The following is a 27,105-nucleotide window of genomic DNA, read 5'->3' on the forward strand; positions in this document are numbered from 1 at the left end:
GGTTCCACCCTTTGCTTTGCCGACAGAACCCGGGACACTCTGTCCCAATGTGTAGAGCAGGGGACACGTCTATGATTTCAGAGCTTTGCTCAACCAACAAAAGTACTGGGGTCACTCTGGTTTGCAGGTTGGGAAAGGCTGACGGGCAAGGAGCCCGTAGGAGCAGATGAGTATTTAAGCTGCAGGACACCATGTTGTCGTTGGCTGGAGAGACTTTGCCAGCTCACCTCTCCCCTGCTAAATCACCACCTTCCCAGAGCCTGGGTCCCCAGCCCATTCCTGGGGAGTCCCATTCGTGCTTCTGGGGAGCATGCCAACAGTCAAAATGTGGGAGAAGCAACTTCTGATCTTTCTATTTGTCTCTGTCACATCCTGTGCTTTCCTTTCGGGTTCGCCTGGGACTGGGGTGTGGGTTCACTCCAGAAAGTCATTCGCAGATGGTTTTGTTTTGCTGACTGGTTTATAAACACACACACACAGAGACATTTACACTCATCAATGGATGCAAAAATAATATTGGGGAAGCATCCTGTTTTTTTTTTTTTCAGATATTTTTATCCCACGAATAATAAAAAGCGTGGAAGAAAAATTGGAAAGTATAGTGCGATAGGAAGAACATCACTTAAAACTTCACTACGAGGAGCTAGGGATAATGACTGGTAATTAATAACCCTGATATAATTGTACATCTATTTGAACATAAAAGGAATCATACTGCTCATACTATATTGTAACCTCCTTCTCCCTCACAAATATATGTATATCATAAATGTGTTTCCACATCAAGAAATATGCTCTTATTTTATCATTTTTACTGGCTGCCTTTTAGTCCAGTATATAAAATATCATTTTTTTTTTTAACCCATTGTCAATTCAGCCTTGGGAGAGTTGATAACTTTTCCGTTAGAAACAACCCTGCAATGAATGTTCTTATATGTATGTCTCTGGGTGCTTATCTGACTTTTTCTTTGAGCTAATTTCCCAAGAATGAAATTCCAGGGTCCAGGAGAATACTTACATATTTCCATATTTCTCTCCAGGAAACACCATTTTACCGATAGTCACCCCACCAAGAGTGCACAGGAGTATCTATTTCTTTGTTGTCACACAAATATTGAGAATCATCATTCTGGTGGCTAAAAATGCATTGAAGTATTGTTTTAATTTGTAGTTCTTTGATTCCTAGTGAGGTGGAATACTTTTTAAATATGTTTATGGCCATTCGTGTTTCTTCTTTTATAAACTCTATCTGTATCCTTTGTTCGCTATTCTCCGAGGCCATTTATGTTATTCTCCATTCTTGATTCGAAATAGCCCTTTATAATAAATTTATTGCATTTTATCTGCCATAAGTTGCAAATATTTTCCCACTGTCATTTGCCATTTAAATGTTTATAAAGGGATTGTTTTATTTTCCATATATCATATTTAAATTTTATATAATTAAATCTTGATTTTTTTTTTGTTTTGTGCTAGAAAGAACCTATATGCATCAAGTTTTATAAATACACCCCTATTTTATTCCATTCATGTATGAGTTCATTTTGTTCATGTAAATGTTTAATCCATTTGAAATTTATCTTGGTATCTTATGGGAAATAAAATACAATCTCTTCTCCAGAATATTTAGCAAATCTCCACCTGCCCACTCAGCACTGACTCTTGGATGTCTCTCAAAGACACCTCAAACTTAGAGATTTTCTTCTCCTTTCTTTCTTTAAATATTTGCTAGCTCATTAAATGGTGTTACTACCACCTGAAATTCTGGACAGGAACTGGGGAATACTGTGGTACTCTCCTCTTATTCCTCTTCACCTGCATCCGACAACCAAAGGCCCCTGAAAACCCTGTAGAGGCTCTCACTTCTCCCTAGAGGCAACGCAAGGCGACCTTCAGCTCCTGCCTGCATGAGTGCAGCCCCTGCCGACTGGTCTCCCCACACCTATTTCTCATCACCCCTAGGACGTCTCTGTGAACTTATCTGATTATCTTCTGAGCTAATTTTCCAAGCATGAAATCCCAAGGTCCAGGAGAATACTTACGTATTTCATACTTACATATTTACATAGTTCCTGAAAATCTAATCTTGGTGCTCCCTACTTATAATTTGCCTATTGGGGAAAAAAATTGCCTATTGACATTTCATTGTCTTTCAGAAAAAGGTCAAAGCCCTTAACTTGACCATCGGGACGTGAGTGGTCTGGCCCCATTCAGCATTTCCAGGGCCCCTCACCTGCTTGATTCTGAACACCCCAGATTCTTCTCAGTGATGTTTTTTCCTCCTGTCTCCTGCCTCCCAGTCCTCTGTTTATCCATCCTCCCATCCCCCACTCCTAGGCCTTTCTTTATGGTCCTCACCCCGATCATAGCACGCAGGAGGACTCTTCCACTGAAGTAGGTTCAAACATCACACTAATTGGTCTTTGAAAACAACAGATGTCTATTTCTAGTCATCTCTGGTAATCTTTTAAAATGAAAAGGACCATCGAATAGTTCCTCAAATTGTTTGGAAAGTTGAACCGTTAATGTGTTTCACAGAACACTGGTCCCATGAGATGCTCCACGGAAAAAATGTCTGTGGCCAAGTAAATTTGGGATACAGTAGACGCCACATGGAGATTCATGAGATGTCTGCATACTAAGGCTCAGAGGGCTTACAGTAAAGAATCTTATTTGCCTTTATTTCCCAAATATATTTAATCATAGAACCATTTATTCCCCCCTTTAAAAAGAACCTATTGTATTCTGAGAGCTGGAATTGCATTGGAGAGGTCGATAAGATATTTACTACCACCACGTAAGGAACAATGGTGCCTCTGCTCTTTGAACTGCTACCTTGGAACCAGATACTCTTGCATTATACCTGAGGTTTAGCAAAACTTACTGTTGGCCAACTATTAAGTGCTCAAAAGCTCCCTAATTGACTGAGTGGAGTGAAGTTGGCAGATCATTGTTATATAGTTAGGTATTCAATCCAATGTCACATTTACCTTATGAGATCGGCTTTCAGTTTGTGATTATTTTGCTCTTCTCTTTCTAGGCTCTTTTTTTGATGGGACCTTAGATTATTGATTTGAGACTTTTTCTCATTTCTGATGTATGCATTTAGTGCTATAAATTCTCACCTCCATATTTCTTTGGCTGTGTCCTGCAAATTTTATTTTGTATTTTCATTTTCATTTAGTTCAATTTTTTTTGGATTCCTTTAGATTTTCTTTTTGAACCATGGATTATTTATGAGTGGGTTATATACTTGGGACTTTTTTCCCCCCTGCGCCTTTTGGCATTTCTGGGCTGCTGGCTTTTCCAGCACCTGGTCTGGAATATATGGGGTCAAAAGGAGACTCAGAAAGCTCACCATCGTGTTGTTCCTTGGGTCCTGAGGTTCCTAGCTGCTCTGTCTCCTCTTGACCTCTCAGATCGTCTCATGTTTGTTTTACACATAATGTCTAGGGTTTTGCTTGTACTTAGTGAGGGATATAGGAAAAATATTTCTGATCCATCTTTTTGGAAGCGGAAGTCTCATTCTGACTGTTTTTAGATTTTTTCCGTTATTATTGACTTTTAGCAATTGATTATGATGTACCTTGGTGTGATTTTGTTGGTGTTTATCCTGCATGGGATTTGTTGCACTTCTTGGATCTGTGGTCTTACAGTTTTTATCAAATTTAGAAAAATTTTAGCTACTATTCCACCAAATATTATTTTCTGCCTCTTCCTCATTTCCTGGGACTCTTATTACATCTGTGATAAACTACTAAAAATTGTAAAACTGATCACTGAGTCTCTGTTAAGTTTAAAAACATGTTTTTCCTGAGCTTCAGCTTGTCTAGCTTCTATTGCTCTATTTTCAAGTTTGCTAATCTTTTATTCTGTAGCATCTAATCTGTTAATACTGCTCTGTATTGTTTTGTTTTTAATTTGGTATTTTTTCATATCTAGACGTTTCATTTGGTTCTTTTTTATATCTTCCATTTTTACTCTCATTGCTTTTTCATGTTTTCCTTTACATTTTGAGCAGACTCCTTGTTTACTCGCCATCATTTGTTACCTCTAGGTCTCTGTCTTTTGAACAGAAGAAAAACCAGATTTTTCTTCTGGTTATGGGTTACGCATGTCTGCTTCTTTGCCTGTCTAATAATTTTTGTTTGATGCCGGACATTGTTAGTAAAGTCGTTGAGTGATTGGATTTATTGTCTTTCTTTTAAAAGTGCTGGCCTTTTTTTGTGGCAAGTAAATAAGTTACTTGTCAACCTGACTGATCCTTTCAAGGTTCATTTTTAATATTTGGGGGGATGAGTCTATGGTACCTTTTACTCAGGGAATGTCATGCTCTCCTGCTAAGGTGAATGCACTGGATGATCAATGAAATATCTGTACTCTGACTTGTGAGAGTTTGGATCCTTCCCAGTCCTCTGTGAGCTTTGGAAACTGTTCATCTTTTATCTTGTTTCCCAGGCCTGTGGAGCTTCATTTACTCACGCATAAAACTCAGTAACAGACTCGAGGGACACAGCATATTCCTTATGCTCTTTTTACGAGTGGCTGTATCTTCTGTGGTAGTCCGTCCTACAAATTACAACTCTCTCGGTCTCTACAAAATCCAGTTCTTCTCAGCTCGGTGAAACCATTCTGTTTTAAATTGACTCCAGGCAGAAAGCCAAGATGATCATGGTACTCAGCTGTTTTGTTTCTTTTTCTCTCAGCAGTCACGGTCATGCTCTGCCTGTTGTCCAATGTCTTAAAAGTATTTTTTAAAAAACATATATTTCATCCACTTGTCTAATTATTTACAGTGGGAGGGCAAGACAGGTTCCAGTTACTCCATCCTGGTAGAAGAAATTCCAAATACTTTTTAAGATTCATTTAATCTGGAATGACATGCTTGTCAAGTATGAAGGCAGAAGTAAAGCACCCAGTCCAGTGCTTGGCACATAGTAGGCACATATTTAATACAAGGTATTATGATTATAATGATTTTCATCGATATCATTTAATGTGGGCTCTGTTAACCCAAGAATTTACTAACAGCAGTGACTTTTGATTTTTTAAAAATCTTTTTCATTTTAATTTATCTAAGGAAAGATAAGTTAAATAGTACACTTATAAATTTGCATAAATGCTACCAAATTTGATGTCTATGATACATATTGCCTCTTAGAAAGTAGTAGATTAAAAATCAATTGTGAAAGATTTAAATTTCAGACTCCGATTTCTAGCCTTAGTCAAGTAGAAATTTCATTTTGTATTCTCTTTACAAATGTTATTTGCGCACGACAGCGATTTAAAATTGATTTTTCTCCAATGCAAATTTTTTAAAAATAAGCAAATCAATGAAAAAGTCATTTGGCTAAAGCCAGCAAAAGCATAGCGATTTATTAAGTCAATTATGAGTAAAGAAAGATGATATGATATACTAAGAACTTTTCTAGTAAAATAAGCTAGACTACATATTGCTTGGGACTGGAATAATGGGGTGTTGAAATGTATAAAAAATACATAATACTCTCAATATAGAGAAATGTAAATGAACCCAAACTTGCTCTTCATAATTCATTACAAATCTTTAAATGACTTGTGTAAGACTGATGGCAAAAAGCGTGATCGCTGTAAGGCAGAGAACAGTCTTTGTTAGGAGTCTTCTGGTCGAAATTTTCCTTGAGTGCCTCCATCATCGGGATACTCCGTACTCCTTCCCCCAGCATGTGATACAGCGAAGGCATCAAACTGAGAGCCAGCTGGGGGAACACGGATTCAACGGGAAGCATAAGAGTGTTAGTCTGTAAAATAGGCCATTAGAGTAAATCTCAAGGTATCTGCGAACTCTGTCGCTCCAGCGTTCTGCCAGAGCACAAGTGCTGTGGAATAGCTCTTTGGGCCCCCGGCTGGCATGGAGTTTATATCGTTAACTAATGTCATTTAATCTCCAGTATAGCTCTAGGGACCCTGTGGTGATGAAAGCCAGAGCGGGAAAGTTTTGGGATTCTCTCCGGGTTTTAGATATTTGATAAATGTTTAGAGAAAGAGTTCATCTTATTTTCTCCTGCCATTCTCTATTTCTCCCAAATCCTTCCAATATAGTGGTTCCCAAGAACACTTGGACTTCTCCTGATTATATTAGAGGTCCAAGAACCAAGTGCACACACTAGGGTGGCTCTGGATCCTGCATTTGGCATTTACCTCCTTGAGGAAGCTCTGGGCCAGAGCGGAGCAGGACTGGATGGACTGGACGAACAGCTCTGGGATTACCCATAGTTTAAGGAATTAGAAGCGTTTGACATTGGACTTCTGGAGCAGAGTGGGCTTTTGAGTTTTGTCAGACCCTAGAAGTAGGGAGAAGTCAGGTCGTTTCTACTGCCATTGTTGCAAAGACAACAAGGCATCTTATATCAGAATTTGCAGTACTCTGATTGCCAGCTAAAGAAAGCTATTGTTTAGTAAATACTTCAATTTGGCTTGTCTTCCTAAATGGTTGGAAAGTAGAGGCGATGTATATATTTGTCAAGGCCTTTGATTTCATTCTTGTAGTATTTCTCAGTACTTTATTGTTTATATGTCTCTTCAACCAGACTACCACGTAATGCCATTTGTAATAGTCTCGTCTCTGCCCTTCTTGCTCAGAGTGATTGCCCCATTAATAGAAAGACAACCCTTGAAATAGGTTAGTAAGAGGCAATCAGTTTCATGTCTTTCCTATTGACGTAAATGACGATATTTACTTGGAGAAACAAATTCACTTAGACACTAGTGAATTATAATCAACCTACTAGGACCTGGAAGTACATGTCTCGTTTGACAGATTTTACTTCAAAAATGAAATAGTCGGATGCCGGGTATGAAAGGAACGTGAAATGAAACATACATGAAATATTTTAGTGTGAGATTCCTTTTCTAAAATGGTCCGTGAGTGTCATATGGTGGTTTTATAAATGCAAAGTAAATCAATAACAGATAGAAAAGTACTTCGGTGCTAATTAAGTAAGCCTGGAAGTAATTACGCAAGTGTACACCGACACATTGCCATTTGAAAGTGGACGAAATATTTGATTTTGCTCCTTTGCTTTCGTCTATTACTATAGCAGTGCTAGGAGGGTTTTTTCCCTTTTTTTTTTTAATATCAATTTTTACATTTATCTAAGCGAACGGAGGCCTATATCAAAAAATTTCTTTTCCTCATTTTCAAACTTTTGAGAGAGATTGCTTTCAATGTGAAGTGTCCTCTTCTATTCAGCTTCGATGAGATGCGTTTCAATTTCCGAAGCACACCCCGTTTGTACCGACTTACAGTGTGGCTTTCTAATCACCCAAAGATGTCTTCGTCCACGTAACTCTAATAACAAGCTCTTTCCTGTAAAGTGGGGTTTGGACCACGGTGACATCAGCTTGCGTCCTGGTTCATAAGTTTAAATCAGGCTCTCCCTCAGGGGGGACAGGGGTGTCCCAGAATGCCGGGTCAGGAGCTCTAGGTCACATTTTTCTTTATGGGGGAAGGACAAGACTGGGCCACCGTTGCCCGGGGAAAATTATTGTCCTCAGACGTCATAGCTGTCTCTCCGGTGGCCTGATGCTCTTTCCAAGCCTTTCAGTGCAGCCTGGGACTTGGGAAGTGGAGTAAATTTTCATAATTGACCCAATCTAGGCACATAGCTGTGCCTTAGAACTATCCAGAAAAAGTCAAATGTCCAGACACACGAACCCTCGGTACAAAAAAAAAAAAAAAATCGTGAACTCTAAGTTTTCAGCTTCCTGGAGTCTCAGAAAAATAAGTGAGAAGATTCAGCCGACAAAATACAAAATAAACTAGATTTCTTTAATAAAATTAGGAACCCAAATTTGCTTTTCGGATAAACTTTTAAAAGGTTTGTTCAAACATGGGAATCAGCGTCAGTTAATTCGTTTAATAGATTAAAGAAGATTCTTTTTACCAGTACCATTTTTTTTTTTCTTTCTTTAGAAGTTTTACTTAAGTAAACGATCCATTGCCTGGAATTTTGGGAGAGTTCTGTGCTTTATGCAAGCGGCGAATCGTGTTCCATCGCTAGAGATCATGACCCCAGCCTCCCATCTTTGCTTTGCCAGAGAAGTGGTGGGTGACAGAGCCGCTGGTGCACCTAGCTGCCTCACGGCCACTTTTCTTTCTCTCTTTAGGCGAAGAGTGTGACATTGACATCAACGAATGTGACAGTAACCCCTGCCACCATGCCGGCACCTGCCTGGACCAGTCCAATGGTTATACCTGCCACTGCCCACACGGCTGGGTGGGAGCAAACTGTGAAATCCGTAAGTATTTCTGCCGCTCAGCTGCTGTCATTCAGCCTCACATTTTCATTCATCAAGAAGAGGGACTGACCATGTCCAGCCAGCCCCACGTCACTCCCAGATGAGGCAGTGAGGCCCAGAGGGATCACCTGAGTCACCATGCCTCCCAGATCCTAGTGTCATATTTTTTGCTCACCGTATTATGCCACTTGCACTCCTTTCCTGAGTCTGAATTCAGCATTTCCACTGAGACGAGGACGTGCAGATGTCATCCAGAGTTCAGTGCTGCCAAACAGCCAAAAATGTGCTAACCCGAGAACATTAGGATCATGTCACAAAATAGAGTCTCTGTGTTGAAAACATAAAAAAAACCACGCTGAATGTAAATTCACCTTGCGTTTCTGTCTTGAAGTGTCTGCAAATGTATTAGGTTCCATCAGATGTCTGGAGAAGAGTCCAGTGAGCATGAGCATAAAAGAAAATTTGAAAAACGTTTTGAGCTGCTGAGAGCTGAGTGTTCTCTAAAGATGAGCACAGAAGTTTGAAATGTCAGAATCAAGATTTTATACCTTAAAACAGTGTATCTACTAGGGTCGAGGTGAAAATGAGAAATGACAGGGAATCAGGTTTTCAGTTGTCTTGTAAATTGCTAAGAATTCACCTTTGGACAGTGTTTCCTTCTAATTGAATTTAGTTGGGGCAGTTGGATCTTTCATGAGCTCACTCCCGGGGCCTCTCACCCCGTCCCCTACTCTTCATCGGGTCAAGACAGCTCATCTGCTGTGAGTTTCACAGGGGGAAGGTATGTCTACATGGCCCTGTCTGTCTGTCTCCTTCTGAGCTGGCCTGTCGGCTGCCTCCGCTCCATGACATGTTTCAGGAGCGGGCCTCTCACTCATGGTCCACGCTGACTGTGGTTGGATGGGCTCGTCTGATTCTCAGTGTGCGTCTGAGGCGGAGGTGGTTAGTATTAGGAAACCTTATTCGCAGATATGGACCAGATTCTCCAACTTCAACTTGACCAGTAACGAAGGTGCTATTTGGCCTCTTCTCTGCTCTCTCTTTGTCTTTGCTCTTGACTCAGAGGTTGAGAGGGAAGAAGGTTTTAAGGCCTCCTCCTCAGCCTTCCCAAATGCTCCTAAACAGAATGGTCCTCGGACCCACTGTCCTTGCTGAAGATGAGTGAGAAACACTCCCTTGTTGAAGAAAGAGGAGGAAAGGGATGCTAAGGGCTGTGATGTGTAGGACGCGAAGACTAAAATCGGTGTAGGATGTTAAGTCCAGTCTGGCAGGGTCTTTGGTGGGAAAGACTGCAGACTTGGGTTAGTAGGATCTTACTTCCCACCCTGGCCTTGGCACTCCCATGTGGCTGTACTTTGTTGTGCTGTGTCTCAGTGTACTTAGCCATAAAACGGGACCAGTTTTCATTCTAAAAATTGGTAATATTGTGAAATGACAAATTTTGCACCCTGGGGCAGAATATCTAATTTATAGCTTTTAAATCTTAGTTGCGAAAATAAGTATGTAAGAGAGTGTGGATAAGTCAGGGGCGCACAGAATACCTTCAGGAAGTTCTGAGATAAAATTCTATAATTATAAAAAAATCTAAATTTTACTTCCAACGATGATAGTATAAGTAAAAGGACACACAAGGATGAAATAATAAAAAGGATAAAAGTTGGCTACATATTCTAGCTATGTGACCTGTACAAGCAAATTTACCTCTTGGAACCTCGTCTTTCTCACTTGTAAAATGGTGACAGGAAGGTGGCTGTGAGGATTAAAGGAGGCAAATATGTGCGTATTTCTGCTATGCAGTAGGCACTAAATAAATGCTAGTTGACCTCTCTCTTTCTTTCCACACTATTGTAGCTCCTATACTAGGAGCTATGCCCGGGGAGGTGAAACTTTGCAATTGTCTTTTTAGACAGTGCATCTGCAGGGCATGGGCCACCCCGAGCGGCCGAGGGTGATGGCACATCTTGGTCCACGCATGGGCTCTCTGTTTGCCCAGAACAGCGATTTCCACCTGATGATCTCATTTGCCTCTCTCCATGAAACCAACGTATTGAAATAAATGTCATCACAGATTAGGCTCACAGTGCTGGATGCTTCCACCCTTGACCTGAGTGTAACGATGGAGAACATGCATGGAAGTTTCCAGTGAAGTGTAGCTGGAGTCAGTGGCCAGTGTCTAGGGAATTGGATCTGAATCGCATGGAGTGGATCCAAGGACCAGCATTACAAGCAGAGTCTGGCCTGTCAGCAGACAGGGAAGATGTAAGAGGCCTCCAGCCATGTAGAGCCACGGGACCTATGGCCTCTGAGGTCCCTTTTTAACCCCGTGGGCATCTGCGAGCTTCCGAAGTGTCCAGCAACCAAGAAGAGGCTCCCTGGATGGTGTAAGGTCAGGTCAGGGAAGGTCAGATGTGCACGGAGACGAGAGGGAGGCCTGGCCCATGCACCTGCTGAGCTGTCAAAGGCAGCATGGGAGCCTTGCATGGGCCCGACCTCTGCCTCCAGAGGCCACGTCGCCTGCCTCCTTTTCTTACTCACTCTGCTTTAGCCACGTTTTCCTTCCTTCTCTTCCTCGAACAGGTCAAGTTCATTCCTGCCTTCAGGGCCTTTGCCTGTACTATTCCATATGCCTAGAACTCTCTTGCTTTCGATTTTAGCACACGTATCTTCTCAGCGTCTAGGTTTCAGCTTAAATGGCACTTTCTCAGATACCTTCCCCGGCCACCCGTATTAGTTTCCTACTGCACGTTACCACAAATTTAATGGCTTGAAACAACAACACAAATTTATCATCTTCTAATTCTGGAGGACTGGAGTCTAAAATGGGTCTCACTGGGGCCAGCAGCAGGGCTGTCTAAAGAAGAATCTTTTTCCTTGCCTTCTCCAGCTTCTAGGGGCTGTCCACATTCCCCTCCTCTGTCCTCAGAGCCAGCAGTCGCATCGTGCCGACCTCTGCTCCCATTCGTACACCTTCATCTCTCAGCTCTCATGCTTCTCTCTTTCTCTTACCTTACACGGACTCTTGTGATAACATTGGGCCCACCTGGATAATCCAGGATAATCCCTCCACCCACAAACCCTTAATTTAATCGCACCTGCAAAGGCCCTTTTTCCATGTACGGTAACACACAGATTCTGAAAACCAGGACGTCTTCGACCCTGGGAGACGAGGCTTCTGCCCACTAGAGCACCCTACCAGGAGTGTCTCGTTTCTTCTTCCCGTGGGTCCTTAAACACTGTAATATTGTGGTATGATTTAGAAACAGCGTTTCCTGTTACAGCACCATCTTAATCATTATGATGAATATTTGCATAAACATGACAAACCAATGAAAGGCACAGGATGTGGTAAGTAGAATGAATGCTGTTCTCAAGAACAGGAAACAGTTCCAGGCCTGAGGCTCCCGCCACCTGACCAACCGCAAGAGGGGAGGAAGGAGAATTCATTTTTAGAGCTCCGTTTCATCACCCATAAAATGAAATGTTTAGTGTTCTTCCTTCTAGCTTTAGAATTAAAGGATCCACCCTCAAAGCAGTATCATACTCTGCCAGGAAGCGCAAATATAATCAGGCAGATACTTCATTTTGCCTTTTCCCTTACAAAACACCACGGAATGTTTCCTAGTGCACAAGGAAAGAGAAATTCAGCATAAAATATATATGGGATACTCACAAATACACACTTAGAGTTCATACACATCCAGAAAACTAAGCCCTCGCCTGTGCAGGGTGCTGCACAGGGAAATGAATCACTTTTTCATTAGCCATCCCTAGAGATTCTGAGGCTCAGTGGGATTCACATACCATTTTAGTGGCTCCATGGCTATGTCCTATGCCCAGTGTCTACCTCAATAACGGATGTTTCTTAGAAATTTGCCTCTTTAGAGTTATTATTTGGCTTCTAGTAAGAAGCGGAAATTGAGTAGACCACAAAGATTTATTAAAACCATCAAGAAGATTAATGCAGAACTATCCTAAGAGAATCAATCAAGTAGCTGTGGTGTTTTATACATATTCAGAGGCAAATGCAAACCCTAAATTCTGGAAATTAACTAACAACCCTGGTAAAATTTTAATTCTCTGCTACTTGTTCTTACAGTCTTAGGACTGATCATAGTTTTTTGTTTATTTGTTTTTGTTTTTTGTTGTTGTTGTTGTTTTGGTGGGGGGATTTTAATAAAAATTTTACTTTCCAAGAATCAAGGTCTAAAAATCAAAATTCCTGTCAATCTTTACATAGTGGTGTTATGTATCGTGTATAGGAGCCTTAGGGTTTATACAGTTAGAGTTACAGTCAATCTTGCTGATAGACAGTCGGCCAATTATGTGCACTGAACAGTTGAATCTATGGTTAAATATTGAATTAGTGATGTTCTGCAGTTGAGAAATAGGTGGATAGGCCATCTTGGATTGCACATTCAATCAATAATCGAGGGCCTCTTATTGTCAGACGTCGAACGTGAGCACATGATATAGAGATGAATGGCACAGTGTCCGCCTCAGGGGTGGCTCATGACACATAATGGGAGTTGCCATAGGGCTTTGTGCAGGCAGCTCCAGGAGCCCAGCGAAGGGGCCTGCAGGGGATACAGACAATGACCTGGGCCTCTTCTCTTCAAAATGTGTGGGCTTTAACGATGGTTGAAGAAACCTATCAAATGATTATGTTATGTGGGCTGTCTTTATTGTACAAATCGGTTGGGTTCTTTGATTCGTATTTTCATATCAGCTAGATTTTTAAAAAATAAAATGAATCTCTCTCCTCATTCAGACCTCCATTTCACTCCCCAGAGGTAGCAATTGTTAACCCCTTACTGTGGATTTTCCCTGGTGTATTCGGTCAGTATGTAAGTCTTTATTTTCTCCCATACAAATGTGAATGTTCTATAATACCGTTCAGCTTCTTGCTTTTATGCTTAAGAATATATTGATATTTATCATATACTGAGTGTTTATCCATGGTAGTTTATGCAGATTTTCTCCATTTGTTTAATGTCACTTGGTTTCTATTCTAGCCCCTCAAACCCTTTCTTCATATGCAGTCAGAAGCATCTTTTCTTTAAGTTTTCTAAGAACATATAGCCTTTTCCCTTTTTAAATGTTCTTCCAATTTTTTATTGTGTCAAAATACAAATAATACGAGATTAACTCTCGTAACCATTTTTAAGTGGATGTTCAGTGGCATTACATGCATCGTTGTGCAACCGTCACCACCATCCATCTCCAGAACTTTCTTCTTGCAAAAGCGAAGCTCTGTGCCCATTAAACACTAACTCCCATGACCCCCTGCCCTCAGCGCCCGGCGAGCATCGTTCTACTGTCTTTCTTTCTTTTTTATCTCTTCTTTTCCCCCACATCCCAGCCTCCGACGAGCCCACTTTTCTATTTTCCCTTGCTCTTAATCTCAGACAGCCAGCACTATGTGTCAGGCACCTGACACATAGTAGGTGCTTAGTTAATATTTGTTCAGTGACTAGGTGCCTATGAAGAAGATGAGCTTTTCTTTCCATTCCCTTTCTTACTCCTTCCTCTTCTGATTATGATTAATAAGAGTTGTTAACTTTTTTCAGTCTCAACTCCTTTGATTGTCCAGCTTACTTTTAGCCGTGAAAAACATATAGAAATTTGAAATCCTTCCTCGCATTTGTTCCAGGCAGCAGATGGTTCAAAAATTATCTACTTATCTAAGTGACGTCTAAACAAAACACAGTCCCAACTTACTTACTTTCATACTTTTTAAATAAATAGGTGGACATATTAACTATTCTAGCTACATTCACCTAGGTAAATGAAAAAAAAAAAGATATGGACACTATAGCTTAGAATTCAATTAATGACTCCAGTGACATCTCTTTTGGTGGAGGGGAGATTGTTGGTAGGTCTGGTTTTATTCTCAGCTTGGCCATTAACTGCCTTTCACCTTGAGCATCCCTTCCGGTACAGCCCCTCTCCCTAGCTCAAGGTGATATTTTAGGACCAGTTGAAATAGTAAATGCAAAAGCACTTGGAAAATACAAAACCTCCAAGAAATTGGAGTTTAAGCCGAAATACCACTGATCCCTCAGATCCGTAATTGTGACATTTTTTCCCTGAGCAGTTTGTGCACACAGATCCTGGTCACGCACCTGCTGGGGCTGATGAGATCACCTCAGCCCGCGGGCGCTGGTGCATGATTCTTCCCCAAGCAGTGCCGAAGCCAGCGTAGTAAATGATTCATGCACTGGGACTCTAGGACGTGGCAGAACGATGACTTACGAGAGCACGTGGCCCCAGAAGCGGCAGCTGCCGCCACCTGGTGCAGATCAATTTGCTGCCTCTCAGACCAAGCGTTGGATTTATTCTCCTCCAGCCTGGTTGCTAATCTGATTAGTGTATAAAGCAGCCACATTTACTTATCAGAGAAGCTGTAGATGACAATAGGCAGAAAAAGCAAATAAAAAGCGGGGATGCGGGGAAGGGAGGGAGGTGGATAGCTGAGGTTTTAGGAGAAATTTCGAGAAAGTTTTCCCAAAAGTCCAAACAGCTTGGAATACAGAGTTTGGGGAAACAGAGCAGATGGTCAGACACGCGAGCGTTTAGGCAGCTCCTCAGGCCTGGGACAACGTGCAGGGCACAGGACCCGGCACAGTCGTTTTTCCGGGGGTCACGGCCTTGTGGTTGTGTGCTCCCCGTGTGGACGCAGTTCAAATAAGCTATTTGCACGAGGTCGTGCATCAGCCGTGAGGTCCCTAACTCAGGTGGTCCTGCCGTAGCAATCAGAGCCGGAGCAGAAACAGCACTGGCTGCCTCCGTGTTGATGCTAAGTGAGTGTTATAGCACGCTCTGTGCGTGTTGGACTCCAGCCTGCAACTGGATTTTTCAGAGCATGTTGAAACACTTGCAAACCGAGTGAGTCACGCTTCTCTTCCAGCCAGGAAAATGAGTTGTCTCTCAGTGTGCCTAGTGATTGCCAAGTGAAATGGTTGCCGGTTTGGGGGCGGGGTCTCGGTTCCAGTTTCACAAAAGACGTTCTGTCTTCCACTGCGACCATTTCTTTGCAGTGATTTATGTCGGTCCATCTGCCTGTATGTGCATTGGCTCAGAGGGAACAGCGACTGTACTGATGGTTAGTCTTTCTGCTCCACGGGCGGTGCGAGCTCAGGTGGGCAGGCTCACATGGCAAAGCGAGGCTTCGAGGGTGAAGCCTCGTGAAAAATGCAGGAGTCATGAGATCTGGACGCAAACTCAGGAGTCACTTTATTCGTCCCATTCTTCTTAAGCTCTCAGGCACCATCCAGGCTCCGGGCACGTGTCATTTTCCCAGGAGGCTTCTAGGAAATGGGGTCTTTGTGCTTGGATCCTCGTTTGGGTGTTTATCTGTCTTCTGCAGACTGTGACGTTTCAAGGCAAAGAACAGCTGGTTCTCAGAGTCTGTGGTCACTGAAGAGGTTGCAAATACTCTCCCCTAAAATGAGAAGAGTCCTGAGGAACTCAGGCCTGTTCCCATGCCCCCATTCCCACCTCCCTGCCCCCCGAACCCATTTCCAGGCGCCTGGAGTCCCGACATGGCAGCGATGGCCTGGAGGTGGTGGCGGTACAAGCAGAGAAGGCATCCTCTTTTTGACAGGAGCTTAGCTTCTCTTTGGTCTTCCCTGGCCCTTTCTAATTTTCACAGCTTCCTTTCAAATCTCGATCATGTTACAGAGCATTCTATCTGTGTGCAAGGCTGTCAGTAGGACCCAAGTGACGCTCCTGATCTGTGCCAGACACACAGATTACACCCTAGCCTTCCATTTTTGCCTTGAGCATACAGGTTGGTGCTTTTTTGGAGTGATGCTCGAGAGCCTCAGCTCAGGGCATGTGGCACAGAGGACACCAGCCTCCTTCTCTTTAACTTTTCCTCTTTCACCACCTGAGCTGCTTCTGCATAGGGACCACCTGCCACATATGCAGCCGGGGACTTTCTTACTTTTTTTTTTAATGTGTTTTTTAGCTTATGCTCACGGCAAGCCTATGGGGTATATGTTGCTATTTTCATCTTATAAATGAAGAGAGGTCAAGTAAACGTTGTAGCCTGGATTGAAAGCAAGGTTGCTGTGATCCTAAGGTGCACATTCCTTCCACTAGTTATTTTGGAAGATAACCCCATGGGTGTTTTCTTCAAATAATTTATTGCTCATTTTTAAATTATTGTAAAAGGAATACGTTATTATTAAAAAAAAAAAACCTGGAAAAGGCCTGAGAAGTATAAAGACAGGCAGAAAAGTCATGTGTAATTCTGTCTGGCAGAGATCACTGTTGTTAACATGTTGCCGTGAGAGGCAGAGTCTAAGGACTCGGATGGAGACTTGCATCCGACAGACTTGCCCAGGAAGTGACGTCATCTTCCCAGGCCTCATCTCTAAGTGGGGAGAGAGAAGAACATGTCTTCTGGTGGTTGTAATGATTAAATGAGATGTTTTCAAAGAGATTTAGTCCATAGTAAGAAAAGAACAAATGTTTATCATTGTTATCACTCTGTCCTTCTGGGCTTTTTAGCATGTGGATAGACATTTTATGCTCCCGTGCAATCGTACCGTACGACCAGGTCCCGTGTGGTAACCTTCTCTTATCCTTTTGCTGCTTGATGAATATCTTTCCATCTCACCAAGAGTTCACTATTTAGGTTGTTTCTCACCTGTCCACTTTTAGAAATTGTGTCATCTATTGGTGGGATAAAGAGAGTATGAGAGTGGGGACTCTAGCTATATTCTGTAACATTTTGTTTTGTCGAAAACAAACTCACACAAAAAATGAACATTTATTAACTTTGGCGAGTTCATGGGTGTCTGCGCTCATTTTCCGAACCCTTTTCTAAATGTGTAACAGTGGATAAATTAACATTTAAAAATTGTGATGGCGAGAGCAGCATCCTCGTACACGGGCTTTGTGTATTTATGGCTTTATGTACCATAGGACACTTTCCTCAGCATAAGTTCCAAACATTGGCATTTCCTGGTCAGAGAATACAGCATTTACTCCACACAAGGGCTGTCTGTCAACTTACACCTTCCCCATTTCTGTACGTTTGTCAAACGTCATTACCCAACATTTTATAGAATATTTGGGAACTGACAGAGGAATTGCATTAAAAAAATACTAATAATGCTAAACAGCTTTCTGTATGTGTTTCTTTGGTGAATTCCTCTCACGTCCTCTGCCTGTTTTTCCGTGGCATGTTCCTGGTTTTCCAGAACGATTTGTAAGAGGTCGTTATACACTGACGATATTAATTAGCCCTGGATCTGCATTATTATCTGTAGGGAATCATCCTTCCTAGTGCGGACGGCCCTTAGATTTTAAGTTACCCGTGCAAGGGCGGGAAGGATCTTCCCGTGCTAAAGGCCACGGCTCGTTGCCAGCGATTTGCTTGTTCTCACCTTCAGACCTCCAGTGGAAGTCCGGGCACATGGCGGAGAGCCTCACCAACATGCCCCGGCACTCGCTCTACATCATCATCGGGGCCCTGTGCGTCGCCTTCGTCCTCATGCTGATCATCCTGATCGTGGGGATCTGCCGCATCAGCCGCATCGAGTACCAGGGCTCTTCCAGGCCGGCCTACGAGGAGTTCTACAGCTGCCGCAGCATCGACAGCGAGTTCAGCAACGCCCTCGCCTCCATCCGGCACGCCAGGTGGGCCGGGAGGACCGGGGGAGCCAGGGGGACCAGGTGGGCCAGGGGGCCCACTGCAGAGGCAAGAGGAAGAGGAAGGGAGAGGCTGGTCTCACATGCGCACTCCTGGTACCAGGGTTCTGTTGTGGACAGGACTTTACACCTGCACAGAGGTTTAAGGTACGATAGAACCTATTGAAGATTGTTGGTGGGGACAGATCCTTAGGCTGCCATGTAAGCAAATCTCTTTTAATTTGCTGCTAACTCTGTTTTCATGGAAGACGTTCATTCATTCGATTTGTGTTTATCTGTGCTATAAATGTCTGATTCTTAATTACTGCATATGGAATATTGTTCAGTAGTTTCTTTTGGGAATGTCTCTAGATACGATGCTCTTCAAAGAGTTGGCATGGATTAAAATTATGGCGTTTGATTTAAAGATTTCCTTAAAAAATGACCAACAGCTATCATTCCACTTAGAGCTCCTATCGTATAAAACAGTATCTTTTTCCAGAGGAGGGAATCCTGGAGGGACAAAGAGTTGGTGTGGAATCACAGAGGGACCTGAGTTTGCACGTCTGAGGGACCTCACTGAACCCAGCCACTCCCTCCCTGACTCGGGACTGTAGGCAGGTCATTTAACCTCCCGCAAAACAGTTCCCTCCGCTGTAAAAAGAGAGAACTCCACTTCATTAGACAATTACGACAATCAAATTAAATTTCAAGTATTTGAGGATTGTACAAACAGATAACACTATATTCGCTTCTCCAAATCTATCATACATTACAAAAATCAGTGAATCTAACCTTTTGCTGACTTTTGCAAAGAATATTTACTACAAAAATACTGGCAATATTGTCTGTTAAAGAACGCCATCTTTTAATTATAGAACAAGCTGAAACACACAGTTCAGAAAGTCAGTGTGCCACAGTAAAAGGGGGCCGAGCTTAGTGTCTTACGATTGGGGCTCCAGGGAACTGTTAGCCACATACTCCTGGTTGGGATACTGATATTGATATCATCTTCGTCATACATCGACATAGATCAAGACACAGGCAGATCCAAATTCTGTCTGAATGTCATAGAAACTCATAGATTCAGAAAGTTTGCTTTCTTCGAAAGGAAACCCCCAAACCCAAGACTCAGATCTTGCAGTGATTCTCCAGGTGGTGGAGCTGAGGTCACATCTGATTGCTTACTGAAGCGAAAGCCAGACCCGGGCAATGGAAGAGAAATCGGGAGACACAGCCATCTGCCCCAGGGCCTCGGTGGGGCAAGGGCAGTTTCTTCGTGGGAGCTGCACCAGCCTTATTGCAACGACTATGAGGCAGGAAAGCGAGTTCAACCCTTTTCAAGTCGGGCCCCGCACAGCTGCGCATCAAGGGCTCCTTTCTTTAAGCATCAACTCAGCATCGTCAGTTTCTAGAAAGCCCTGAGGCCAGTCCCTGAAAATCTCATCTTAATTGTTTATTTGACTCTTCCCTTCACTAGCTCGTGCGTAATGGGCAGCGGCTTTTATTACTACATGTCCTGTGGGTCCTGGCACATAACAGACCCTTGAAGTCTTACTAAAATTTAGTCTGAAATGAATGGATGATCTTGGTTCGTGGTTGGCAGGGGCTGGCTTCATCTGCCTGAGAGACAGATTCATCCCAGGGCACCAGCTTAGTAAGTGGTTCCAGCCCGCGGGAGTATTTGCAGTATCCTGAAATCACCGGATGAGAGTAGACGATGTGAAAAGGCGATGAGAATGGACAAGTTTCTTTGTTGCTCAAGAGTCTTCGTGGAATGATTTAGCTCACCAGAAAGAGCAGAATCCCTGGCTTGATCCTGGGATGTCCTGGGTACCTGAGAAATCAGATCCTTTCCACTCTTAGAGCGATATCTGGCTAAGTAAGATCCTTTTGCATTCAAGAGGAAGAATATTTTATTTCAGCTTCAGAATAGTTTAAGATAAATTCTTCTGGGCTCCCTGCTTATAGAGCCTACTGGGAAGATATTTAACTGAATACTCTTGGAAGGAAAGGAAAAACTTGAACAGATTTACAAACCTGGTTCTGATTTGGTGCCAATTTTTACCAAAAAATACTTACTGCAGAATTCCTAACCAAACATGCACCAGTGACTGCAGATAAAACCATTGAAATTAATGCAATACCCTCCCAAATATCTGAGAATGCTCTCGTCTAAAGATTTATTTAGTTTCAACCTATGCTTTTTACAGCATGGCTCTTTAGACACCCTGCCTGGGTCCCTGGCTGGTTGATCCTTTTTACTTCCTTTTCCTAGAAACCCTAGAAAGGCACTGACAAAACTATAGTCTTTTTAATATTACCGTCTCCCTAGTTTTCAGCAGCGGCCTCTACCTGATGTTCATTTCATGGTCTGTCTCCCATCCTAGAGGTGACATTGGATCAGAATGACTGCAGTTTAGCATCCGCGCAGGACAAACACTCCAGTGCGTCATCTGTGACATTCACGAGTGACTGAGAAAGTGTCTGGTGATGTCAACAATCAGTTGGTGCTGGCGCTGGGTTCAGAAGGAGGCCCCTCTCTCTCTTGTCCTAAGAGTCATCTGTCCTATGGCTGCTTTGCTTACACTCAGGCTGGAGAGAGTTTGTAACTGACTGGCAGGAATGAAGCTATGATTCTCCAAGTGATGGAGCTGAGGTCGCATCTGACTGCTCACTGCTCCACGAGCTATAAGCGCCTGATCACAGAAAAAAAAAAGAGCTGTGAAAGGACGTAATTGCTTTTTCTCGAATAGCCTCTCCTGATTTGGGCCTTTTTCAAGGTCAGATGCCCCTGACTTTCTCCCTGATATTGGTTTAGCTGTTGACTTTCAGGGGAGTATGAACTAGAAGAAGGTGCGCTCTTTGATCGGCCTTACGACTGGTTGCCATAGCTTTTGTTTTCCTAGTGCAATTAGGTATACAAGGCTTGTCACCAAATAGGTTCAGATGCCAGTGACGTTGATACTGCTGCTGCCACGACTCTTTCAGTGTTTCTGTGATGGCTAACATGGCCGGACACCTGTGTCACATCCTTTGGAGAGAGGGATTGTGAGTGATTCTTACAGTCTTCGTGAAGGGCCTCACAATATGCTACTTTGGGGCCCATCCAGTCTTTGGGTCTCTGTGACGACTCAGCTCTGCCCGGTGGTGTGGAAGCAGCGGCATCATGAATGGACACGACTTTGTTCCAATAAAACCGGATTTAAAAAATAGGCCACCGGTTGGAACCGGCTTGCAGGCTATCGTGAACTAGCCCTTGGTCTACATTATAATTTTGTCTAGCTTCTGTTTTTTTATACGATCGAAATTAATTAAATTAATATTTTTAGTGGCATTTTGTTACCAACGTACCTTGCTGTTTTAGGAGAAATACACTGTCAAAACGTTTGCACCTTAAAGCACCCTCTGCAATTTTCAGACTTGGGAGAAAGTGTGAAGATCCGATTGGCTTCTGTACCGTTGCCCCCTTTCCTGGTCTCAGGTTAGGAGGGCCTCACTCAATGTAAATAAACTGGCCGCAGGCTGGAGCCCAGTCCATATTTATGCGCACGCAATCCCGACCTTCAGGAAGATTTCGCATTTTAGACACGATTTTACCGAAGGCTTTTAAATATTGCAGTAAAAGCTGTGGGCTTCTCGGTGGCAGAAGGCTTTCACTCTTTATCTCTGCATTTTGCCTGGTGCCCACCTGGCATGATTTATGCCTTGGCGCTCCTGAAGGAATTTCAGGAATACTAGATTGAAGAATGTTTAAAAATAAAAGGTCATGGGAAGAATGCAACGTTTCTCATTTCCCATTCGATTCTATTTCTCATCTCTCTATGTGAGAAGACAGACTCTCCCAGACATCAAAGGAAGAAATAGGAAAGGCGAAGAGACGAGCTGTAAGCTGCAGTGAATAAGCCTCTGATGTCCTAGGGTGCTCATCTTACCAACGTTTTTAAAATTGGAGCTCTTTAAAAATTTCCTTTTTCATGAGCCTCGTTGGACTTGAAACAGTTAAAAAAAGTTGTCTATAAAAGGCAGGAGGGGTGGCAAGGTACTGTGTAAGATTGTTTAAATCATAGTGCTCTCCAGGGACTTTTAGGGAAGGTGAGGTCTTGAATGAAAGAGACCACCCAGAAGTTGAATCGGCTTTATTTTTAATGATCGCCACTTAGCACTGGTTAGTTAGGAAGTCCTGAAATTGGATTTCGACACTCCCGGCTTCTGCTCATCAGTCCTGCTGTCAAGGGGCTTTTGAAATATAATATACAGATCCGTTGGGACAATGGCTTTGTGCTCAGAGTAAAAAACAGTGGCTCACGTGTATATGTGGCTGTTGGGGAGTAAAGGCGGGTGGGATCGGATGGTGGGTGCTGGCATGTTTTGTAGACAAACACCTCCTTATCTGAAGTCATTTCCTCCCTCTACCGATTCCTTATGTTGGAACCTCAGAAGCCCACCGAGCCTTCACACAGCCCTTCTGTAAGTCCCATGGGAGGAGCCGTCTGTCTGTCCACCGTCCAGGGAAGGCCACCCTGCCATTGTGCATTCCAGGCTCTAGAGTGGATGTAAAAAAAACTTGCCTCTCCAAATCCCTATGAGCCTCAGAAGAAAAAGACAAATCACTACCCGTTCTTTTAAAACCCATTGTAGAGCCGTCACGCCTGATCGCTTTGCCAAGATCCAACCTACAAGCGCCGACATTAATTTGGACTCTACGTTTGTTGAAATCTATTTCTCACCTCCTGCACCAAAGACTAATATTTATACTCATTCATTGTTGCTATGAGGAAGTCTCAAATTTCCATACTTGCTAGAGAATATATTCTTTAGGGAATTTTTATAGTTCCACTTGATTCTTGAATATAAGTTTTTCTCTTCATTTGCCTTTAACAGGACTTGAGATCCAGTATATATCTAACCAGAGTTCTCTCTCCCTGTGATTTTAGGTTTGGAAAGAAAGCCCGGCCTGCGATGTATGACGTGACCCCCATAGCCTACGAGGATTACAGCCCGGATGACAAACCCTTGGTCACACTGATTAAAACAAAAGATTTGTAATCATTTTTTGGGGATTATTTTTCAAAAAGATGGGGTACCACCCTCATTTAAATATTTTTAAGAAAATAAAAAGCTTAAGAAATTGAAAATGTTAGCTGCTCAAGAGTTTTCAGTAGACTATTTAAGAACTAATTTTCTGCAGCTTTTAGTTTGGAAAAAAAAATATTTTAAAAACAGAATTTGAGGAGTCCATAGACTACATTTTAATGTACTTTCGGCTCTCTAAAACCTATGCTGCAACTAGTGTGTGGTCTTTTCATGGTAGACAGTGTCATGACACCCAGATTAATTTCTGTGGCTGGTGCAGAGTAAGTCTAATCAACGGTAAGTTTCAGTTTGATATGCCAGTGCTGGCTTTCTGAGTAGAGTTAGGAAACCATGTAGAGTATGATGCATAGAACAATATACCCGTTACTTAAAAAAGAAGTCTGAAGTGTTTTGTTTTGTGAAAAAGAAGCTAGTTAAATTTATTATTCCTAACCTGAATGAAATTAGCCTCTGCCTTATTCTGTGCATGGGTAAGTAGCTTGTTTCTGCACTGTTTTGTTGAACCTTGCGAAAACACCGTTTCGGTTCGTTTTTGTCGTTTTCAGTCTTCTAGCTAGGCCTTGAAAACGTGCGTAACGAAAGGGCCTAGCGAAGCAAGTCATGATCGAATTGAATCTATATTTTCTTTAACAAGTCGAGGGGTTTATATCGTGAGTAAGTTAAATTTACGTCGGTGTTAGTCGCTAAGAGGTAGTAAACGTAAGAGAGTCCTGGTTCCTTCGGTAGTGAGTATTTCTCATAGTGCATCTTTATTTATACCCGGGACATTTTTTGTGGCTGTATTTGATTGATATGTGCTTCTTCTGATTCTTGCTAATTTCAAAGAATATTGAATAAATGTTACCAAGTCAAGGATGCGCTTGTCTCTCATTCTTTCAAAATTATACAAAACGCTTCGGATTTGATATTGATTATCAAATAAACCATCCTGCTGTTTTATTACACTTTAAATGTTCCAAAGGGTTCAGTTCTGTGGCTGGCGGAGCGCATCTCTGTGCCTTCCGGAACCCTCCCGACCTCCTAATTGTTGTGAACTATCTCTACCTTCTCATAAACGTGAGAGATGGTAAAAAAATAACAAGAATGCTCATCTTAACTTTTGCAGCAGGATTTGCCAGTGAGATGCGGCATGTGTGACTATTGAGGTACATCGAAACCCAGAGATGCTGCTAAGCATGACGGGCAGGGAGCATCTTCCACACTGCTTTCCTGTGGGGGTGACACGCAGCTACCTTAGCAAACAGCGACTCGGTCCATAGAAACATGAAGACAGCGTAGAGCCACACCGGGTTCAGTGCCATTTTGCATCTAAGTGTTGTGCTGAAGTCTCAGAGTCATTTTTTTTTAAATTTTTTAATCATTTAATTTTCACACAGCGGTGTTTGGTAAGGCCAAGAGAAGCCCCGGAGTCAGGTGCGAGGGAGGGCTTTAGGCAAAAAGAAATATTTAAGATGCTTTTCCTTCCCTCTCTTCCCGCAAAACATCTGTCCCAGATCCTACAAATGACATCACAGTACACTCGTACTCTGATTATTAAATGATACAGTGCAATGTGTCAGTGTTTTTAGTTTAAGCGTTTGGAAGTGAAGGATGAACAAAGAACAAAGTATGAACCCTATTGGTTGAGCACCCATGGGAACACACAGACCTTGCTTATTCCCATCTCGCCGTTGAAGCTGCTGGCTGCGTGGCACACAGACACCTCCATCCACAGGTGGCAGCCGGGGAACGATGGTGGATTCTGAGCTCCGTTTTCTCATTGAACCCTTTGCCCACCCCCCACCCCCCACAATATCCATGCCGCCATGTCTCCTCCTCTTCTTGGTCTTTATTTGGGAGCTGCTTAGATCACGCATGCTCAAATAATTTTCAATCTCCCAAATTCTTAAATTCATTGTACGTGATGCCCCTGAAAGGACTTGTTCGGAAAACTGAACAGTCTTTGTTCAATCATCATTTGTCTTTCTAAAGCAAATTCGTGCAGCCTACCAGTCCAGGTTCTGGCACACTAGTCTGGCTTCTGACAATCTGACAACCGACATCGAAGACATTTAAAGACGTGTGCTTATTTGTTTGGATGTTTAATAATAATCCGTCTCGCTGAGCACTTCTTCTGTGTCAGGCAGATGGTGGGTGACGAGAGCCACACAAAAGGATTCTGGCTCCCGAGTTCACCGTCCTCTAATAAATAAATACAGAATTTTACCTAGAAGAGCACGGTGAAGGAAAAGTGAACGCGGCCACTTGGCGGCTCGTGGGCGGCAGAGTGGGTTGGGATCCTGCTTTAATCATTCACCTGCTAAGAACTTTGGGCAGGTAACTCTCTGAGCCTACGCTTTGTAATTTGGGAAATGGGGGTCATGATGGGATTGTAGCTTCCTTGAAGGGCCACGGTGAGAATTAAACAGCAGCCTGCATGTAAATCACTTCACCCACGTCCAGCACACATTCGGCATCGAGCACGTGGTGGCTATTACTGCTGCTGCCTTTGATCCTATTTAGATATAGACCATAACTTTCACAAAGAAAGTTAATGAGTTTGCTTTGATGGTTCATGGCGGCGATCCACAGTTCGTGCATTGTAAATGGTGTACGAGTCACTAGCCCTCCAAAAGCCTGGAACACGTCCTCTGACTGTGTCAAATGCTCTGCCACTTTGCTGTTACTTTGCACTATCTGTGAAAAAAGCTTTTGATAAACCCCTTGATTTATCTTGTAAACTCAGAAGACGTGGTCACACTGTCCAGCAAGTGGCTGAAACTAAAATGAAGCTGCCCCTCTGAGACAGATGGGGTATGATCTCTACCACTCCCTGTGGTCCCGCTGACACTAAAAATGAACAGTTTTGTTTCAATTTTATTGAGACATAATCGACATATATCACTGTGTAAGTTTTAGGTATATGGCATAAAGGTCTGACTTATATATTATGAAATGATTATGGTAGCATGTTTCGTTAACACCCATCCATATAGATACAATACAAAGAGATGAAGAAAAAATAATTTTCTCCTGGTAAGGAAAGTTCTCAGGATTTACTGTTTTTCCTCCATCTCTTACACAGTGGTGGCTGTAGTCTTCATGCTGTGCATCATATCCCTAGTAATTATTTATCTTACAATTGGAAGTTTCTACCTTTTGACTGCCTTCCTTCAATGCCCCTTCCCCAAGGTAATCACTAATGTGATCTCTTTTTCTATGCGTTTTGTGGGTTTTTTCTTTTAGATTCTATATGTAAATGAGGTCATACAGTATTTGTCTTTTTCTGTTTCACTGATTTTTCTTAGCCTAATTTCTTCAAGGTCTATCCATGTTGTAAATAGCAGGGTTTCCTCATCATCTTTTTATGGCTGAATAAATTTCATTACATATAGACACAACTACATTATATATGATAGTTTAATTTTTCGTTTTTTGAGGATCCTCCACACTGTTTTCCATAGTGGGCATACCAATTTACATTTCTACCAATAGCTCACAAGAGTTCCCTTTTTCCCTTGCTAACAATTGTTACCTCTTGTCTTTTCGATGACGGCTATTCTAACAGGTGTGAAGTGATATGTCATTGTGGTTTTGGTTTGCATTTCTCTAATGGCTAGCGATGCTAAGCACCTTTTTATGTACCTGTTGGGCATTCAAATATCTTCTTTGGAAAAATGTCTATTAAGGTCTTTTGCCCACTTTAAAAATGACTATTATTTACTGCTTATAATCCTATTTGACCAGCTATTTTTATTTTGTTTTTGCTGAAGTTTTTTTTTGTTTTTATGTTGTTTTTTTTTTTTTGGATAAACATTTTTCCAGAGCTATGCTATCAAAATAGGTAAATGAGCATTACATCGAGTGGACTGTGTGTTTCAAGAATAATGAGAGAGAACATAGTTCCTTATGGAAGTGAAAATTATCTGCCTGTGTTGAATGTGCAAAGACACTTGCCTACTTGACTTGTTACATTACTCTTTCTGGCCCCTGATGACATTTGAGTTTGGGAGCCCAGGACCAGAGCAGTGATTATAAAAGTTATTATTATTTTTAAAGCGTATTATCTTGCAATGAAATATTACATGGAAGTGTGATATATAAATTAGA

General features: G+C 42.4%; 1 protein-coding gene across 1 annotated transcript in view; it reads left to right on the plus strand.

Annotated features, from left to right (window-relative positions):
- The window catches only part of DNER (delta/notch like EGF repeat containing), a 175,996-nt gene extending 152,125 nt beyond the window's left edge, over positions 1 to 23,871 (plus strand). Inside the window, exons 12-14 of the mRNA XM_015585382.2 lie at positions 8,149 to 8,280; positions 17,682 to 17,928; positions 22,857 to 23,871. Of these exons, the coding sequence (XP_015440868.1) occupies positions 8,149 to 8,280; positions 17,682 to 17,928; positions 22,857 to 22,968 (491 nt within the window). The 3' untranslated portion in view covers positions 22,969 to 23,871. The remainder of the gene's footprint in view (positions 1 to 8,148; positions 8,281 to 17,681; positions 17,929 to 22,856) is intronic.
- Positions 23,872 to 27,105: the final 3,234 nt, after the last annotated feature.

This window comes from Pteropus alecto, unplaced genomic scaffold (assembly GCF_000325575.1).
Source record: "Pteropus alecto unplaced genomic scaffold, ASM32557v1 scaffold110, whole genome shotgun sequence".
Lineage (NCBI taxonomy): Eukaryota > Metazoa > Chordata > Mammalia > Chiroptera > Pteropodidae > Pteropus > Pteropus alecto.